We start from the raw sequence: 20,646 nt of genomic DNA, 5'->3' as shown, positions 1-20,646 counted from the left end.
TAGGTGACATACCTTCCCAAATACCAATTTATATGGCGTCATACCAATCGTAATTTTGAAAGCTGTACGATAGGACCAGAGTGCATCATCTAACTTTATTGCCTAATTCGTTCTTGTAGCATTCACAGTCTTTGTCAAAACACTCTTTATCTCTCTATTCGACACTTTTACTTGCCCACTCATTTGAGGATGATATGGGGTGGAAACTTTGTGACGTACACCATACTTTTCTAATAGCTTTGCGAAGGCTCAATTACAGAAGTGAGTGCCTCCGTCACTGATTATCTCCCTTGGAGTGCCAAATAAGGTGAATATATTCTTTCTCAAAAAGCCAATTACTCCCTTAGCATCATTTGTCGGTAGCGCTGCAGTCTCCACCCATTTTGACACGTAGTCCACAGTTACAAGTATGTATTTGTTGCTATATGAGCTGACGAAAGGCCCCATGAAATCGATTCCCCGCATGTCAAACACTTCTACCTCTTGAATTGGGTTCATATGCATCTCATGTCGATGAGAAATATTCCCAGTTTGTTGGCATTCGTCACAACCTTTCACCCATAAGTGTTCATCCTTGAACATTGTCGGCCAGTAGAAGCTTGATTCCAGCACATTCGCGGCTGTCCTTACTCCTCCGAAGTGGCCACCATATGGTGATGCAAGACAAGCCTGCAAAACAGAAGATTGATCTATCTCGGGGATACATCTCCGGATCATGTTATCAACACAAATTCTGAACAGGTAAGGCTCATCCCAATAAACATGTGACAGTCACGAAAGAAATTTTCTTTTGAACAGAGGAAAGATCATATGGGATAATACCGCTTGCCAGGTAGTTTGCAATGTCTGCATACCATGGCGCTTCCTCCAATATCACTGCTAGCAATTGTTCATCTGGGAATGTCTCAATTATATCTTCTACCTCGACTTTCTTTTTAGCTACCTCCAACCTTGAAAGGTGGTCTGCCACTTGCTTCTCTGCCCCTTTTCTATTGCGGATCTCCAAATCAAATTCTTGTAGCAAAAGAACCCAATGGATCAAGCGTGGATTTGACTCCTTCTTTGCTATCTGGTACCTAAGTGATGCATGGTCAGTATAAACAATCACTTTTGAACCAATCAAATAAGACCTGAATTTGTCGAATGCAAACACCACAGCCAAAATCTCTTTCTCACTCATGGTATAATTGAGTTGTGCACCTTTCAGCGTTCTGCTTGCATAGTAAATTGGGTGCACCAGTTTGTCCTTCCGCTGCCCCATGACTGCTCCTGTAGCATAGTCACTTGCATCATACATGAGCTCAAATGGTTGCTCCCAGTTGGGTGCAACGATGATTGGTGTAGTCACCGGTCTCCTTTTCAGCTCCTCAAAGGCTAACCTGCAGTCATCAGAAAACACAAAAGAATGATCCTTTTCAAGGAGTTTACATAAGGGGTTAGCAATTTTTGAGAAATCCTTTATAAATCGCCTGTAGAACCCGGCGTTCCCAAGGAAACTGCTTACTGCCTTAACTTAAGTGGGCGGTGGCAACTTCTCAATCACCTCAACCTTAGCATGGTCAACTTCAATACCCTTACTGGACACTCGATGCCCCAGCACTATACCTTCTTGTACCATAAAATGGTACTTCTCCCAGTTCAACACTACATTTGTCTCCACACACCTTTTTAACACTCTTATTAAATTGTGCAGAAAGTCTTCAAATGAATCCCCTACTACAGAGAAATCATCCATAATCCATAATATCTTTAACCATGTTAGTAAAAATGGCTAACAAACACCTCTGAAAGGTGGTCGGTGCATTGCATAGGCCAAACGGCATTCTCCGAAAGGCAAAGATGCCATACGGGCAAGTGAATGATATTTTCTCTCTATCCTCAGGGGCTATGGAAATCCGATTGTACCCCGAATACCCATCCAAAAAACAGAAGTGAGACATCTCTGCCAGTCTATCCAACATTTGGTCAATGAACGGTAAAGGAAAATGGTCCTTCCGGGTGGTTGTGTTCAGTTTTCTATAATCCATACAAATTCTCCAACCCGTAACTGTACGAGTTGAAATCACCTCATTATTATCATTGGGCACTACAGTCATTACACCATTCTTTGGCACACACTGAACTGGGCTAACCCAATTACTGTCAGAGATTGGGAAGATGATTCCCGCATCTAACCACTTGATCATTTCTTTCTTCACCACTTCTTTCATGTTGGGGTTAAACCTTCTTTGATGTTCTATGGAAGGTTTTTGCCCATCATCCAATAGAATCTCATGCATACAAAAGTTGTGCCCCTTAATATCTACAATAGTCCAGCCAATTGCAGTCTTGCATTCCATTAACACCTGCAAAAGTTGTTCTTCTTGCACATCTAACAAAATGGATGAGATAATAACATATAAAGTGGATTTAGGTCCCAAGAAAGCATACCTAAGGTGAAAAGGTAACGGTTTTAGTTCCAAATGTGGTGGCTCTTCAATTGACGTCTTAGCTCGAGGTGCTTTTCTTTCTTCCAAGTGTAAGGGCTCGAATTTGAGCTCTCTTTTCTAGTACCCTCGCCCTTCAAGGGAAAAAACCCACTCTGTCAAGTTTTCACCATTCATTTCTTCTAAGTTCATAAGACATGCTGCTATAGGGTCTTTTGCATTCAGAGTCTCATCTTCCTCCTCCAAGATCACATCCAGAGCTTCTATCAGAGAGCAGTTAGCAAACTCACTAGGTCGCCGCATAGAGTTTTGCACATTAAATGTTATCTCTTCATTGTTCAATCTCATCTTTATCTCTCCACTTTCACAATCAATTAGGGCTCTCCTAGTGGCCAAGAATGGCCTTCCCAAAATTATGGGAATCTCCTCGTCAACCTGACAGTCTAAAATGACAAAATCTGCTGGGAAAACAAACTTCCCCACCTGTACTAATACATCATCAATGATACTAGAGGGACTCTTCACTGTCCAGTCGACCAGATGTAACAACATAGACGTGGGTCTAGCTCTTCCAATGCCTAACCTTTTGTAGATAGTCAAGGGCATCAATTTTATGCTTGCCCCCAAATCACAAAGTGCCTTAACAAACGGATAGTTGCCTATTGTGCATGGGATTGTGAAACTCCCTGGGTCAGATAACTTCTCAGCTATGGGTCTTGTCACAACAGCACTACATGTCTGAGTCAGTATAACTGTGGCCAAGTCTTGAAAGTCGAACTTACGAGACATCAAGTCCTTTATCATTTTTGCATAACCAGGCATTTCCTTTAAGGCATCAATCAATGGAATGTTTACCTAAATTTGCTTCAACATCTCCAAGAATTTCTTATATTGCTCATCTTTTTTATATTTGGCCAATCTTTGGGGGAAGGGTGATGGAGGCCGCTTGTTTAATGTGCTTTGATTTTGAAGAAGCTCTGACATTGTTTCTGCTGCCTTCTCTTGCTCTAACTCAGTTTCCTTCGCGACTTCTTTTTCCTTGCTTGTTTCGGCTGGTGCATGTTGTACCATCACCTCTATTAACATTATTGAGTCATATATCTCGATGGGTACAAGCACAAGTGGTTCAGTAGGCTGGCTTTCGCGAGCCATCTCTTGCTCCAGATCTAGGTCTCTACCATTTCGTAGACTCAATGCCATAAGCTATTTTGGGCCCTGTTCTTTTGGATTGACTTGTGTATCTGCAGGTAACGCCCCTTGGGGACGATTGTTTAGGGCCATAGAAATCTGTCCTAATTGAATCTCAATACCCTTTATTGCTGATTCATGCGAGTCTACCCACTGTTGCATTTTTCCCGTGGACCCAATCAATTGTTGCAACATTCCCTCAAGTTTAGTAAACCCATCCTCTGGTCTCATAATCTGTTGTTGTTAAGGTTGTTGATAAGTTAGCTGCTGATTTTGCTAGATGTAGCCTTGTTGCCTTTGGTAAGGCGCAACTTGAGCCATTGGTCGCATAGCTCCAGCATTGTTGTTGTTATTGTACTGATGCTACACTGGTCTATATTGTTGATTATGTTGACCCCAATTAAAACCACATTGCCTTTGTCCCCCATAGTTGGCTACATAATTCATATCTTCATGATATTGCTGGTTATCATCTTCCGCACTCCACGAGCAAACATATGGTTGGTTAATGCATGGTGTACAAAAGCCCCCATTAGTTGTGTCAACTATGTGAACCTGCAGCTTCTGGCCTGATTCATCAATCTCTTTGGTGAGGATACTCATTTGTGTCATTAGGGTGGCCACATTCTCAGCTATGGAGTTGTTTGGATCCAACGCCACTGAGTGAACTACCGGAGTGATCGTGGAAGCTCTAGTCATCCATCCTGAGTTTTGTGCCATCTTATCAAGTAGGATCTTCCACTTTGGGAATGTTTTACTCAGAAATGCTCCACCCGCTAAAGCATCAACATTGGCCTTTAAGCTGTCAGCCAGTCCTATGTAGAATCTCTGCCCCAACATCTGATCTGGGATACCATGATGTGGACACTTAACCAACATGCCCTTGAATCTCTCCCATGTTTCTTGTAGTGATTCTGTTGGTCTCTGCTTGTAGCTCAAAATATCATCAATCTGTTGGGCAGTTTTATTTGGTGGGTAGAATTTGTTCAAATATTGCTTGACTAATTCCTCCCAAGTAGTGATGGAATTTATGGGGAGCGAATTAAGCCAAGTCTGAGCTTCTCCTGTCAGCGAGAATGCGAACAACAAAAGTTGTATTGCGTCCGGTGTTACGTTGGGTTGCCTTTGCGTTAAACATATTGACATGAAATTCTTCAGGTGCTGCTGAGGATCTTCAATGTGTGACCCAGAGAACAGTCGCTTGTTCTGCAACAAAGGTAGCATGTTATTTGTGATTTGGAATGATTCTGCTTGTATCTGAGGGACTGCAATTGCGGTTGCCAAATTGTTGGCGGTGGGTTGTGCCCAATCATATAATCTTATTTTTGGTACAAGAGGCACCACACCACGAATGTTTGGTTCATTCTCATTGTTTCTGTTGTTTATTGGATTTTCTATTCCGTTAGCCATGTTTGGTTCGATTTGTTCTCTCGAGTTTCATTGTTGTTTGCTTCTATTGTTTGCACGATTTAGTGCCTTGAAAACTTTCTCAGGATCTGATATCGCTTCAAACAATTCACCAGTTCTTGAGGAATTCCTAGGCATACACCTATAACACCCAAAACTACAAACGTTAAAATTTCAATGTATTTTCTTTAAAATGGGGAACATTGACTACACTAAGAATTCTAGCACTTCTTTTAGCTGTAATTAATACCGTTAACTCCCCGGCAACGTTGCCAAAATTTGATCACGCCCAACTATGCCTTATAAAAAGGACTAAGCAGTCATTGCAAATATATTCCGGCTAATAAGTCCGGAGTCGAATCCCACAAGGAACTAACCTATCAAATACAGCTACTAGACTCGCACAAATTCACACAATCAATCTTCAGAAGGATTTAAGTAACAGATTGGTTTTTACTAACTAAATATTATGTAATTAAAATGTAATAATTAACACCTAACTACGAACGGGTTGTAAACAAGAATTGGAATGACCTAAGGTTGTGATTTCCCCTATTGTCGAAATCTTTTCCGCTACATTTTCTACAAGTTTGCCTAAGTCTTCTCTACCGATCATGAGCACTCTAACTGTCGTAACTCTCTCCCGAGTAATTACCACAATTACTAGACATATTCTCCCGAATTACGCTAGCTAGCATTAAGCACAGCTCACTCATATCGCACCAAGGTTTCGTTATCCCTAAACCCACCTTTAAACCTCTGTATTGATCCCTCATATACGTTTAGGAGTGATATTATTCAACTACTACCTAAATACGCACTCTCTCCCGAGTAATACATACTAAATAGGCACAGCTAATTGAAGGCCCTTTAATCAACCACAAGAATAATATAGTTGAACAAATAGAGAAAATACTACGGCAAATCTATATTAACATAACAAGAAAATCATCCCTCACTAGGTTCCATCAAAACCATAGAATAGGAATTTAGCTACTCATACTCATAATAACAATATCCCAAATATTTTGCATAATTAAAATACAGAGTAAAGATGAAAAGATGTAAAAATGATGATTCTAACTCCAAGGAGTGATTCCACAAGCTCTTTTTGCCTCTAGCTGCCAAAAACCTTCCTTCCAAGTGGTGTTTTAGGTCTATTTATATGTGTAGAATAAACCCTAAACATGTGGGCCGAGTCCTAGTCAAACCCGGAATGAATTAAGTCTTCAAAACTCATATTGGACCTGGCCTCAGGCCTGGCGTCGCCAGCCTAACGCCTGGAATTTGGTTGGCCTCGACAGGCTAAAGCCTGGTCCAGCCTAGCCTTTGGCTGGCCTCCCCAGGTCTCTCATTTTCACTGTTCTTGAGCACACTACTTTCATCTCCAATTCACCTACAAATAAAATAGACTCCATTATGAGCAAATAAAGTGTAATTTATCATTAAAGCATGTAAATTGCAAGGCACATAATGTACGAAACTATGGAATTATAGCCACACATCAGCTACCCCCACAGGGCAGAGAGAACCCGGGCATCCTTTTGGACAGTAAGAATAACTGATCTCTTGCGACTGGGGTCCACACTCGGAGTGGGAAACTGATTAATCAATTTTGGGCTCGAACTGTGCCCGCTAGCTTTCGAAGTTATATCATTCTTCGGGACGTCCAGGTCGCCCAGCCAGGAAAAACCTTCCAAAGTGGATGAGTCCACACCATCGAAGAAAGAATGAAGGAGATCGTCTGCGCCTTGAACCCTTTCATTGGACTTCTCTTTTCCTTCTTGGGCCTCCTCAAGCATAGACTCGGTGTATGAGGGAATCTCCATAATGTCTATTATAATGGGTGCTTCCTTCGGAGAGGAGGGGGTCCCACCTCCTGTCTCCATACCAGACTCTCAAGTCTGAGGGAGATCGGCCTCACGAATCTCCTCCTCGGCTACCGCCTGCTCCCCGGGAAGGGTCGATCCATGGGCAATAAAAATGTCATCTTCTTCCGACTCATCCCTGAGCTAGAGAAGTGAGTCAGAATTCGGCACCCGAGAGCTAGTACTCTTCTTGATCTTGCGAGCCACCCTCTTCTTTGGCTTCACCTCGGGACCCGAGGAGCCCGGAGGTTTTCTTTTCCTCTTCTTGTTTTCCCCTAGGACAGCCCCGGGCTGTCCCATAATGGAGGTATCAACGGACAAGGATACGTCTTCGTCCCTTTCCAAAGGCCTAAGCTCGGTGGACATTGGCAAACCTATAAAATAAAGAAGAAAAGTTAGTATGATGTGAGTTAAGAACATGGTAATTGGTATTCTAAGGAGAACCTTACAATGAGAGCCCTTTGAAAGCTTGCATCATGCACGCTCTAAGTATGACATTTGCTTGCATATGCCTTCGAACCACTCCTTAAGCTGGGGGACCGCATTTGGAACCCGAGCAACAGCTGCACAACCACAAATATGAATAATAAGAAAGAAAATGAAGAACAATTGACACATAAGGAAGGGCTGCACTTACAAGATGCATTCCACTTCTCGAGGAATGGCATAAACGAGTGAGGGATCAGATCTTCGGCATTCACCCAAACGAAGCGTCCCTACTAGCCTCGGTCTTGGTCTTTGTTAATACTCAAAAAGGGGGCCTTCCTGGCCTGGCGAGTAAGCTTGATTAGTAACCCTTGAAAAGTTCGGGGACTGTACAGATGGAGTAGGTGGTCGAGGGAAAATTGATAGGACTCGGTGTTATTCACAAAATAGCGGAGGAGGAATACGATCCTCCAAAGAGACGGGTGGATTTGCACAAGACACAACTCGTATCTCTTGCAAAAATTCAAAACAACTAGGTCTACCGGGCCCAATGTGAAGGGGTAAGTGTAAAAAATTAAATAATCCTCCATGTGGGTCGTAATTGCATCCTCAGGCTCGGGGACTACTACGCCATTTCCTTCCTATTTACAATCCTCTCAGACCGCAGGAAGGATGTCTTCAGTAACGAAGCATATATACCTCGATGCTCCTTCATCCCGGTCCTATTTGGATGAGGATTTCTCGACCTTGTAGTCGCCTGCAATTAAACAGCCCCCGGGAATAAACATTTTCAAATGGGGGCTCGGAGGCCGGTTCGGTGGCAGCAACTTCAGGAACAGCCGTCTCGAGGACAACTATTTCAGGAGCGACCGCCTTAGTACCGACGGCTGGGAAGATGAAGAGGCAGCCTATTAAGGAATTGATTTAGACATTTTAGCCATTATTATCTGGAAAAGTTTGAAAATTTAAAGAAAGAATACGAAGGTTTGAAGGTTGAAGAACAGAGTATGAAGATTTGAAGAAAATCTGGGTAAGAACCTAAGAACAACTATGAGAATTTAAAGATCAAGGATGAAGATATGAAGGCTTGAAGGAAACTAGTGATAGATGGGTAGATAATTTGAAGTTAGAAGCTTGATCGGAAAGTGGAAAAAGAACAGGAGATAGAAGCTTTTATAGCGGAAGTACGAGATGCTTCACATTTGGAGGCAACCAGCCGATGGTTGACACGTGTTCGAAGTCACAATGATGTGACTGATGGGATGTTTTGTCTTTTTCGTCGTTAAAGTTGTAACATACGGAGGAAGGAACTGGATAACATCTATTGTTTCTCATCATTTCGGCAAACCTACTCTCTAAAAAATGCGGGGACTATCTGTATACGGGTAAAACCGAGGCTAATGAGCACCTCGATTTCCCAGTGGGGCAAATGAAGCGAGGACGTAACTACAAGGAATCAAAATTGAAGTTGGGAGCCTCTCGTATCAAGGCACGAACAAAACACATTCCCTCGAAGCAATTTAAACGACGCCCCCCGGATCCGGTTTGAGTTCCAAGACCTCGAAAAGCATTATCAAACGTTCGTGCACGATTAACAAAGGGTTGTGATATTCATGCCAACAATCGAGCCCAAATTCAATACTACTATTGGTTTGGTTATTTATTCCATCTTTCATTTGCTTATCTAACATTATTGATCACTTGTATTGGATTAATCCATATATCCTTAAAACCATGTATAAATTCAATTGCTATCCATTTTAAGGGTAAACACATGTCCATGACCTTTAGTTAGCAGCTATTGATCATGCCTTGAAGATTTGGCAGCACTATTTGTACGGTGTCCCTTGTGCGGTCTATACCGACCACCAGAGTCTACATCGTATGTTCTAATAGAAGGATCTTATCTTGCGGAAGCGAAGGTGGTTAGAGTTGCTTAAGGATTATGATATCCCTATTCTATATCATCTGGGGAAGGCCAATGTGGTGGTCGATACCTTGATTCACAAGGTGGAGAGCTTGGGTAGTTTAGCATATCTACCGGCAGCGGAGAGGCCATTAGCATTGGATGTTCAGGCCTTGGCCGAGTCGAGTTTTGGCTTGTGTGGTTTCTTGGTCTTCTCTTTAAGATCGTATTAGAGAGCATCAATATGACGATCCCCATTTGTTTGTCCTCAAAGACACGCTTCAGCACGGCGATGCTAAGGAGGTCACTATTGGGGATGACGATGTGTTGCAGATACAGGGCAGGCTATGTGGGCCCAATGTAGATTTTTTGCTTGAGTTGATTCTTCAGGAAGCCCATAGTTCGCAGTACTCCATTTATCCGGGTGCCGCCAAGATATATCAGGATTTGAGGCAGCACTATTTGTGGAGGACAATGAAGAAGGACGTAGTAGGGTATGTAGCTCGGTGCCTAAATTGTCAATAGGTGATGTATGAGCATCTTCGGCTAGGCGGATTGCTTTAGAGGCTAGAGATTCTAGAGTGGAAATGGGAGCGGATTACTATGGATTTTATTGTTGGGCTCCCACGGACTCAGAGGAAGTTCAATGCAGTATGGGTGATTGTGGATAGGTTGACCAAGTTGGCTCATTTCATTCCATTGGTGACTACTTACTCTTCAGATCAGCTGGCTTAGGTCTATATTCTCGAGATTGTCAGACTTCATGGCGTGCTGGTATCCATCATCTCTGACCGGGGTACGCAACTTACATCGCGGTTAGGGGGGGGCGTTCAGCGTGAGTTAGGCACGTAGGTGGAGTTGATATAGCATTTTACCCTTAGACGGATGGACAGTCCGAGCACACTATTCAGATATTGGAGGATGTGCTTCGTGTGTGTGTGATGGAGTTTGGGAGTTCTTGGAATAAGTTCTTGCCGCTTGCGGAGTTTGCCTACAACATCAGTTACCAGTCGAGCTTTCATATTGCTCCATATGAGGCTTTGTATGGGAGGCGATGTCGGTCTCTGGTGGGTTGGTTTGAGTTGGGTGAGGCTTGGCTATTGGGTACAGACTTGGTTCAGGATGCTTTGGAAAATGTTAAATTGATCCAAGATCGACTTTGTACAGCCCAATCTAGACAAAAGAGTTATGCGGATCGGAAGGTTCACGGCATTGCATTCATGTTTGGGGAGCGGGTCTTGCTCCAGGTTTCGCCCATGAAGGGTGTTATGAGGTTCGGGAAGAAGGAAAAGTTGAGCCATAGGTATATCAAACCTTTTGAGATTCTTGAGAGGATTGGAGAGGTAACCTACAAGCTTGTACTGCCACCTAGTCTAGCTGTAGTTCATCCAGTATTCCATGTTTCAATGCTCCAGAAGTATCACGGTGATTAGTCTCATGTGTTGTATTTAAGCTTAATCTAGTTGGACAAGAATTTGTCTTATATTGAGGAGTCGGTGGCTATTTTAGATAGGCAGGCTCGAAAGTTTAGGTCGAAGAACATTGCTTTAGTGAAGGGGTAAGCCAGTCGAGGAGGCGACTTGGGAGACTGAGCATGATATGCGTAGCTATTATCCTCGTATTTTCACCACTTCAGGTATGTTTTTACACTCATTCGAGGACGGGCGTTTGTTTTAAGAGGAACAGGATCTAACGACCCGGTCGGTCATTTTGAGTATATTAGCCCCGATCCCCTATTTATTGCCTCCACTATGCTATATTGTGATTATGTGACTTGCCGGGGTGTTTGGTTTTTGTTTTGGGTGAGTTCCGGAGTGAAATGGGACACATCCCCTAAATTGGAGCTTTAAGTTAAAAGAGTTAACCTTTGTTTGACTTTTATAAAGACAACTCCGGAACGGAGTTATGACAGTTCCAATAGCTCTATATGGTAATTTTGGACTTAGGAGCGTGTGAGGATGTTGATTTGGAGGTCCATAGATCGTTTCGGCGTGAATTGGCGAAAGTTGGAAAGTTGAAGGTTTGGAAGGTTGGAAAGTTTAACCGGGCATTTACTTTATTGATATCGTGGTCAGAATCCGATTTCAAAAGTTGGAATAGGTCCTTCATATCAATTATGACTTGTGTACAAAATTTGAAGTCAATTGGAGTTCTTTTGGTATGAATCGGTAGTAGTTTTGAAATTCGAAAGTTCATTAGTTCCTTAGGCTTGAATCGATGCGCGATTTATGATTCTAGTGTTTTTTGATGCAATTTAACACTTCGAGTGTGTTCGTATGATGTTTTAGGACTTGTTGTTATGTTTGGTTGAGGTCCCGGGGGCCTCAGGTGTAATTCAGACCATGTTCGGTGCATTGCGAAACTTTAAGGATTGATGAAGTTCGGGTTTCTCTACAGGTCTGGTTTCCTTCTACGCGTTCGCAAAGGCTTTCCCGTGCGGACGTTCGCGTAGAGTCTTCAGGGATTGCTGGATATTTACCCTTCGTGTTCATGAAGATGGACACGCGTTTGTGAAAGGTCAGTGGGTTTGTGCACTGCGATCGCGAGCAGGGAGCCGCGTTCGCGAAGAAGAAAGGCAGGTTGGGATGACCTTATGCATTTGGTCTACCCGTTCATGAGAGAGCCTTTGCAATTGCAAAGCTTGGGATCTTTGGTCATCGCGTTCGTAAGTGGGTTCACGCATTCGGGTAAGACGAACTCTGGGCAGCAGCATTTTTGTGCTTCGCGAACGCGAGGCATTTTTTGCATTCGCGAAGAAGAAATCAATTGCACCAGAACTTAAATTTCAAAACGAGGGTTCTATCTCATATTTCATAATTTGGACCTAGAGATCATGGTGTGAGGCGATGTTTCGAGGGAATTTGAAGGAAATCATTGGGGTATGTGATTCTAACCCGAATTGGTCTATATTTCATGAATCTATCACTATTTTCATCATCTAATTTGGGATTTGAGTTGGTAATTTGGGGGAAAATGGTAGAAACTTCATAGACTAAATTTTTTAGTTTTGAAAGGCGATTTGAAGTTGAATTTGATTAATTCATGTATGGTTGGACTCGTTATCGAATGGGTGTTCGGTTTTTATAAATTTGGTCGGGTTTCGAGATACGGTCCCGGGATGACCTTTTGAGTTGACTTTTTATTTCTTTGCAAAAATCATAATTTTATTGTTCGAATTAGTTTTCTATAGTTTATATTTATACTATGAAGTTGTTTTGCTAGACTCTAGCTATTCGGAGTTGCAAAATCGAGGAAAAGGCCTGCTAGTGGATTGAGTTAGCGCGATTTGAGGTAAGTGACTTCCCTAACCTTGTGTGGGGGAAATTACCCTTAGGATTTGTGTTGGTTGTGATAATTGTGGTATATGAAAGCCGTGTACATAAGGTGACGAGTGTGTACATGGGCTAGATATGCAAATTGCCGGTTTTAGCTATGTAGATTCCTTTCATGTTATAGTCATCATTTCTAGTTTATTTTCACACGTGTCTTATTCTCTTACATGCTAATTTCCATACATGTTTAATTGAAGTTCCTGTTTCTTTTATTTCGTATTCATTATTTGATCGTTGAACTCTTTACTTGAAGTTGTTAAATTGTGGAATATCTTGTTGTTGAAATTGGTATTAAGATATAAAGGTCGTGATCACAATGAGGCAAAGTGTTAAGTTGTGAAATATCGTTCTCTTGAGTTGTTCATTCCGGTTATTATTCTTGAGACTCTTGTGTACATTGTGGTTGAGCCATGGGCTCTTTACTCTAAAAATATTGCTATTATTTAGTTTCTTTGGCAAGTTATGATATTGGGCACTTGAGGTGCAATTTGTGATACGTTATGATATTGATACGCATGCGGTGGTATAAGGTTTTGGGGTTGAAACGCATGCGATGAGATAAGGTGGGCTTGATACGCGTGGCTAGTAGGAGAACTACTAGAAGTCATGAGATGTGATAAGGTGGGATAAAACACGGGATGCTATTTCGGAAAAAATAATTTTCAATACTAAATGTAAATGCTTCCGAGGTGATATAAGAAAACATTGTGATTTATTCTTGTGATTTGAGACTACGAGGCGGTACCTCGGTAGTGACTCTTATTGGCATTTCTCCATTTTTGCACTTGTCTTTCGTTGTTGTTTCCTTAGCATATTATTAATTATTTTCTCCATTTTTGCACTTGTCTTTCGTTGTTGATATGCTATTTGTTGTTTCGATTTCATTACTGTCATTATTACACTGTCTTACACTTGTTCAGCACTTACTGGATACCGTTGTGGTGTACTCATGCTACACTTCTGCACATCTTTTTGTGCAGATCCAGGTACCTCCTACCAGTCTAGGCCTCAGTTATTTAAGTCCGTGCATAGAGACTTCAAGGTATACCTGTCAGCGTCCGCAGGCCTCAGAGTCTCCCCTTTTCCTAGATTATTTATTTCCTTATCCTTCATTAGACACTAATGTATAGAGATATTCGCTATTACCTCATAGAGCTTGTGACTTGTATTTCGCCGGGTTTTGGGAAATTATGTATATACTAGGTTGTGGAGATTTTCTTTATACTAGTTGTTGGAGTTTGGGACTTTAATTATTATTTCAGTTATATCTGCATAAATGTTAGGCTTACCTAGTCTAAGATACTAGGTGCCATCACGACATCCTACAGAGGGGAACTGGGGTCGTGACAATATCACAAATTTATATTGCTAGGTAAATGGAACCATGTGAACAGATGAGAATATTCATTACGAGATGGGCTATAGTAACTAAAGTTTATAGGAACCAAGTCGAATAACTTCTGCTTATCAGTTCTGATAACCCAAACTCTTGCATATCAGAGATCAAATTATTTTAAGAAAGTAGAAGGCGTTGGGCAAACAAAAATTACAAGCATAGAGACAATGAAGTTATGAATATATCATTATTCTTTATAGTTATCTATCCAAGTCACACCCTCTGATTTAGCACACAACAACCATGAAATTACAAAACTAGGAGGTATGAAGAGAACCTAGAAAAATCACCGAAAGAAAAGAAAAGATGAAGAAAGAAAGATGTTGCTCCAAAATGCACACGCAAGTATACGTGGTCGACAAGGAATAAAGTGATAAGTAGATTATCGTTCCCATGAGAACTTTTGATTAACTATTAATTAAATTAAAATCAAACAATTAATCTATTCAAGTGATTCCTAAATTGTGATTATTTAATTGGAACTAATCTAGAGTAGTAAACTAAGAAATTAAAGGAAACAAGTCTGCAATCTTAGAGATGAATTCAATGGGAGAAAGTATTCCATATATGAGTTAGCTAACAATCTCGTTGAGTCTTCCACTTAAACTGTCTAATTAATTTATTTGGTTTATTGATTGATAGGTTTAATATTACTCATAGCATTCTCCTGAAGTACTACTTGCCTATTCAAGCTAACTTAACGCCTATAATCTTATGGAATTAGGATTAACAAGAACACATTAATAATTCCCATATTATAACAAAGCAAGGCGATTAGGTATATCCCAATCTTAACCGCAAATCCATTCCTGATGCTCAGGTTCAATATCTTGCTCTACTCAATCTTATATGCAATCTAGATTTTCCTCTCCCGAGTTCAATCCTAGATTCGTAGATAGTATTCAATTGGTGATCAAGAAATCAAATAATTTGTTTACCCAAAAAATGGATAGAGTTGAATTTATACGTAGTTCTAAGGATACGTGATAGAACTTGGTATAAATTGGAAAATAGGTAGAAATATATCGAATATTGACTGTAAAAAAGGAATAAGTACAAACCCAGTTTAAATAAAGAATAATTGACAAATTAAGTAGATGAATCAATGTCCACGGCCCAATAAAGGATAATATTTACTATATGTGTGTAAATCTCAATAATCTCTGAATGTGAGAGTGTATGAATGTATATCAATTTGTGAAATTGTCTCCTCTTGAATGAATGATAACCACTCTTAATATAGTGGAGGAATCCTACTTTGGATAAACTTATAAATACATAGTGAGGATCCCATGATATATTACTTAATTAGTTTTTCCTTAATTCCCGCCGAGATTCTCTCCCCTAGTGCGGCTATAACAGCTTTTTATCTCTTGGCTCGATCTTGGTTGGTCCCGATATTGGTTGGCCTCTGTATCTCAAGCTCGATATTGACTCGAGCTAGGTATTGATTAGTATCTGGATCTTGAGCTCTATAACACAACTTCACATCATAGCTAGATATTGACTCGCGCTCGATATTGATTCAAACTCGGTATTGATCGGCCCCTGAATCTTGAGCTCGATAACCTTGTTTCACATCACATCTTGATATTATAATGATGACCCTCGGTCCATCATGTTCCAATATTGACTAATTACACAAAGGAAAAACTCGATTTTTATCGTATACAGATAGTCCCCTCGTTTCTCGGAAAGAAAATGACGAGAAACGATGTGATTTTTCAACCTCCGACTAGATACATATTGATGTATGCGTCAAACCCGATTGTGACGTATGTGACAAATGTCTCATTAGTCCAGTTACACAGGCATTAAATACGCATCAGCTGATGGTCGGCCACTGCTAATTTTGAATCGTCACTGTGAAGTCTATAAATAGCCTCCCTCCTTCCTTATTTGAAACTTTTACTTTCAAATCTCTTTTCATTCCAATCTTTACAGTTCTTCGTCTTCCCCAAATCTCTTTATTTCCAAGTTTAAAAATTTCTTTACTTGTTCTTCTACAAACACCAAAATATTTTAATTTCCCATCTTCTTTGTTCTTGAAAATTCAGATGGCCAAAATATCTAAAACCGTTCCTCAAAAAGTGGTTGCTTCCTCATCTCGTTCGGCCAGTGAGAAACCGGTGGTAGAGCCATGCCTTGAAGAACTCATTCCCATGGGATGTGTTACCGAGTCCGACTTTAAGATCGAGAAACCCTCATTGATTGTTGGTCGATGTGAGCCGGTATCGAGATATATATTCTTGATACCCCAAAGCCTTCTTGATTTGGTGAAGAAAGATTGTGGTTGGGAAAACAAAGAGGTTGTGATACTGGCATAGGAGGAAGCAATCACTACCTACGTGGAAGGGTACTTGAGTGTTTATACTTATCCTTTCACGCTGGGTCCCCTCGATCCGGTCATCATCAACTTCTGCAAGAAGTACCAAGTGACCCTACGCCAAATACACCCTTCTTTGTGAGCAAGATCGACAGTCTTCCCTTCATCCTCGACCACCTCGTAAGATTATATAGCCCTCGTCTTTACCGAAGTGGGCTGATAAAGCTTCAACGCCGGGCCACCAAGGCATTTACCTCGTGTATAGACGAAGATAAAGATCGGAGTTGGATGGGCCGGTTAGTTAGGGTGAAGACCTCGGACCTGATCCCCGCAGAGAGCATGCCACTTCCCGAGAAATAGAATATAAAACGTAAGTATGATCCCCTATTAATTTTTTGTTGTTGTTTTACTTCTTCAACCTTTATCAGTGTTCTTATCGATGCAGCTGTTGCTTGGATGCCGGGTGCGGTTCCCCACCTCATGGTAACCTTCTTCTTGGCTTACCGACTTGCTTACCGTTCAAGCATTTTATCGGGCATAAGTTTTACTTGCTTTTATTTCTTTGTAGGTCTCGGAAAAGATGCGGTTATGAGACCCCCATCAGGTTATGAAGAAGCTTTATCGCCTATCTCAAAACCGGAGAAGGTGATTAAGAGGAAAAGGGCCTCGTACTCCCAGGGTCAAAAACCCAGGAAGAGAGTGACTCGAAAACCAAGGTGAACATAATCCCTTTGACTATGGAGTCAGTCCTGAGTCTAAGGGATGAAGAAGAAGAAGAAAAAGAAAGTAATTTCGGGTTGCTGGCCTGTGCACGGTCTAGCACCGATACTCAAAATACCTCGGTATTGGTGGGATTTAATACTACTCCATCGAGGCTTGATGAGGTCGAGGAGGAGGCTTTGACCCAAGTTCCTAAGCCAATGGGGACCGAGGATGTTTTACCTTAGGGCAAAGAGATCATCGAGGAAGCTGTGGATGCTGGTATGTGAACCGAGCTCGAGGCTTCCCAAGACGGAGGTAGTCACCAAAAAGACCTACTCGGGGCAATAGGGATCGGGGATTCCCCCTCTTTTCCTTCATTTTCCTAGTCGATGATACATGACGCTCAGGCTATGGAGCCTTGTCACGAGGAGGGAGACCATGGAGAGGAGGATCCTTTCCATGGTAATTTTATCGGGGTAGAAGATGCGACCGGTCCGAGTGACTTAGAGGTTTCAAAGAAGAGCTCGAGCGAGGTGGGAGTGTCTTGCCATTTTAATGAAGCCCAACAGGCCCTGAATCGGATAAGTTCATACTTTCTTTGTCAATTTTCATACTTGTGTTTTTATTTCCTTGTATAATCCCTTCCTTTTATTTTTATAGGATTCTGTGCTTCATCACGAGGCTTTTCTCCAATCCCGATGGGAACTGAGACGGTACGATGTCGAAGTTCGAAGGCTTATAGAAGAGAGAAATGCCTTCAAGCTTCTCAGTGAGCAGAGAGAAAGAGAAGTAAAAAGTCTTCGGGATGAACTTGAAGCATCTCGGAAAGAACAACGTGAGCTAGCCGAGCTAATAAAAAGAATCTTTGAATTTAATGATATTGATTCAAGAGTGATGGCTAATAGTTTGATCCCGCAGGTCAAGATAAAGCTCAGCGTGATCAGGCAGCTTCGTGTTGAAGTGGATGTAGTGAAGTCGGAGGCCGAGGAATGGAAGAAGAACATGGACCGCCTCGCCTTAGAAAAGGAGACTGCCCAGACTCAACTAGCTTCAGCTAAGGTCCAACTCCGAAGCTTGAAAGAGAAAGCCTTGGTGCAAGCCAAGAAAATCGAGGAGTTCTAGTCTCGGTTGAGCTCAACAAATTCCGATCGAGAGAAATTTTCCACTGAACTCGTAGCGGCCAGATCGGAGGTCGAGAAAACCATGGCCAATGCCGATGCAATGGTGGTGGTTTGTCGGTCTGATGCCGAAGCTGCTCAGGTTCGAGCAAAGAAGGTTGCTGAAGCTTCTCAGGCTCAAGCAAACTGGGTTGCCGAGCATGCTAAATGTTAGTATCGAAGGGAGACTCTGGAAGAGATCCATGCTCGTGGCTTCGATCTTACAGCCGAGATCGAGAAAGATAAGGAGCTCAAGGCTGAAGCCAGAGTATTGGCCTTTCCTTATGATGATGATACCGGGAGTGCGAGCGGATCTGAAAGTGAATGGGACCTCGAGTGCAAAGACGCTGCTCCCGTAGAGGACTAAGTCTTTTAGTATTTTTTGTGTTTCTTATAAGACCATTTTGGTCTTTTGTAAAGAAATTTTATCAGGCCATACTACCCTTGTAAATGATTTTTGACATGTATAAAAAACTTTCTTCTTTTCAGCCTTATAGATTTGTGAAGTTTGTATTCTAAGGTCGGGGTTCAGATAATTTTATCAAAACCGAACTAGTGTAGCCCTTAGGCCATTTGATCGAGTGAATGCTTGCTCGGACTCAAAGTAATAAATAGCCCTTAGGCTTTATGATCGAGTGAGTATTTGATCGAACTAGAAGTAAAGTACAGCCTTAGGCTTTATGGTCGAGTGAGAACGATTTATCGAACTCGAATTAAGGTAGCCCTTAGGCTTTGTAGTCGAGTGTGGATGATTTCTCGAACTCGAATTAAGGTAGCCCTTAGTCTTTGTAGTTGAGTGAGGATGATTTCTTGAACTCGAATAAAGGTAGCCCTTAGGCTTAGTAGTCGGGTGAGTGTTTGCTCGAACTCTAAGAAACAACAGCCCTTAGGCTTTATGGTCGAGTGAGTGTTTGCTCGAACTAGAAGAATACACAGCCCTTAGGCTTTAAGGTCGAGAGAGAATGATTTCTCAAACTCAAAGTAAAAGTAACCCTTAGGATTTAAGGTGGAGTGGGGTTGGCTTCTCGAACTCGTATTAAGGTAGACCTTAGGCAATCGAGTGAGAATAATTTCTCGAACTGGAATTAGGGTATCCCTTAGGCTTTATATAATTCGATCTTGTTGATTTTTCGAATGGCAGTCCCCGATTTATGCGGTAATCATTCGAACTCCGGTCATGGTCGGCTCTTAAGCATATTTACATAATAGATCGAAAATATGAAGTGGAAAAACCTTTCTGAGGTATGAGATTTTGGTAAAGAAAAAATTTCTCTTTATATGTCATCATACATGTGTACATGTTTTGTGCCAGGGCTCGAGCAACTATGCGGGCATGGTTCATTTGACCATTTGGCCCTTACAAATTTTTCCTGTCGAGACCCTGTTGCCCTGAAGTATTTTCCTTGCATCGAACTTGATATAATCGAGGGCAATTCCCCCCAGTATTCGAGGTTGATTGTAAAGTGGCCTCGGATACTGTTGAATTTCTCTAAGTTAGCACGCTCAATGGTTGCCACATTAAAAACCTCGCCGAAAAACCCATTTGGGACAAAACCGGTCTAAGGAAAAAAGAGTGCAACGCGTGCTTTCAGACCTAAAGGTTTCGAGTTGAAGAATCCATTCTTGTTTCTAGTCGAACACCTGCAAGGGTTAGTTTAGAAATACAAATGAACATAGGAGGGTCGTACCTTAGCAGTAGTATCACTTTAGGTGCGATACGTTCCAATTGATCGGTAGTCATTTGCCGTTTATCATAACGAGCTTGTAGGATCCTTTTCTGACGATTCCGATAACCTGCTACGGTCCTTCCCAGTTCGGACCCAGTTTCCCTTCATTCGGATTTTGGGTATTAAGGGTGACTTTCCTTAGCACCAAGTATCCGATTTTAAGATGTCGAAGATTGGTCCTTCGATTGTAGTATCTCTCGATTCGCTGTTTTTGGGCGGCCAATCGGACGAGAGCATCTTCTCGTATTTCGTCCAATAATTCTAGTCTCGTATTCGTTAACTCATTATTCGACTCCTCTGTTGCATATCGAAACCTGACGCTAGGTTCCCCGACCTAGACTAGAATACGAGCTTCGGTGCCATAAACCAACGAGAATGGTGTTGCTCCGGTACTGGATTTCGATATTGTGCGGTACACCCATAGGACCTCGGGTAGTATTTCTCTACATTTTTCTTTGGCATCGGTCAATCTCTTCTTAATATTTTGGATGATGGTTTTGTTGGTCGATTCGGCTTGTCCGTTCCCTCTGGGATGATAATGTGTTGATAAGATCCTTTTGATCTTGTGATCCTCGAGAAATTTAGTTACTTTGTTGCCGATGAATTGTTTTCCATTATCACATACAATCTCGGATGGCATCCCAAATCGACATATTATGTGGTCCCAAATGAAGTCTATCACATCATTTTCTCTGATATTCTCGAAAGCATGTGCTTCTACCCATTTAGAGAAATAATCAGTCATAAACAAAATAAACTAAGCTTTACCTGGGACTGATGGTAGG

General features: G+C 41.7%; 1 protein-coding gene across 1 annotated transcript; it reads right to left on the bottom strand.

The window, feature by feature from the left end:
- Positions 1-249: 249 nt before the first annotated feature.
- LOC138898927 (uncharacterized) lies at positions 250-3,248 on the bottom strand. The gene is made up of 4 exons (XM_070185036.1): positions 2,554-3,248; positions 1,915-2,430; positions 830-1,379; positions 250-669 (listed from the first exon to the last, which is right to left on the bottom strand). The coding sequence occupies exons 1-4, from the start codon at positions 3,246-3,248 to the stop codon at positions 250-252; spliced, it is 2,181 nt and encodes a 726-aa protein (XP_070041137.1).
- Between the last annotated feature and the right edge of the window lie 17,398 nt (positions 3,249-20,646).

This window comes from Nicotiana tomentosiformis, chromosome 9, assembly GCF_000390325.3.
Source record: "Nicotiana tomentosiformis chromosome 9, ASM39032v3, whole genome shotgun sequence".
Lineage (NCBI taxonomy): Eukaryota > Viridiplantae > Streptophyta > Magnoliopsida > Solanales > Solanaceae > Nicotiana > Nicotiana tomentosiformis.
This window is presented reverse-complemented; position numbering and strand designations above follow the sequence as displayed.

Bases quoted from the DNA above. Each gene is read 5' to 3' on its own strand.
- LOC138898927 (XM_070185036.1), bottom strand. From the start codon at position 3,248: ATGCCTGGTTATGCAAAAATGATAAAGGACTTGATGTCTCGTAAGTTC. The intron at 2,431-2,553 runs GTACTAGAAAAG...TTTTCACCTTAG, and splicing joins TTTTCCCTTGAAGGGCGAGG to GTATGCTTTCTTGGGACCTA. The intron at 1,380-1,914 runs GTATTCGGGGTA...TGATGACTGCAG, and splicing joins CACTTCTGTTTTTTGGATGG to GTTAGCCTTTGAGGAGCTGA.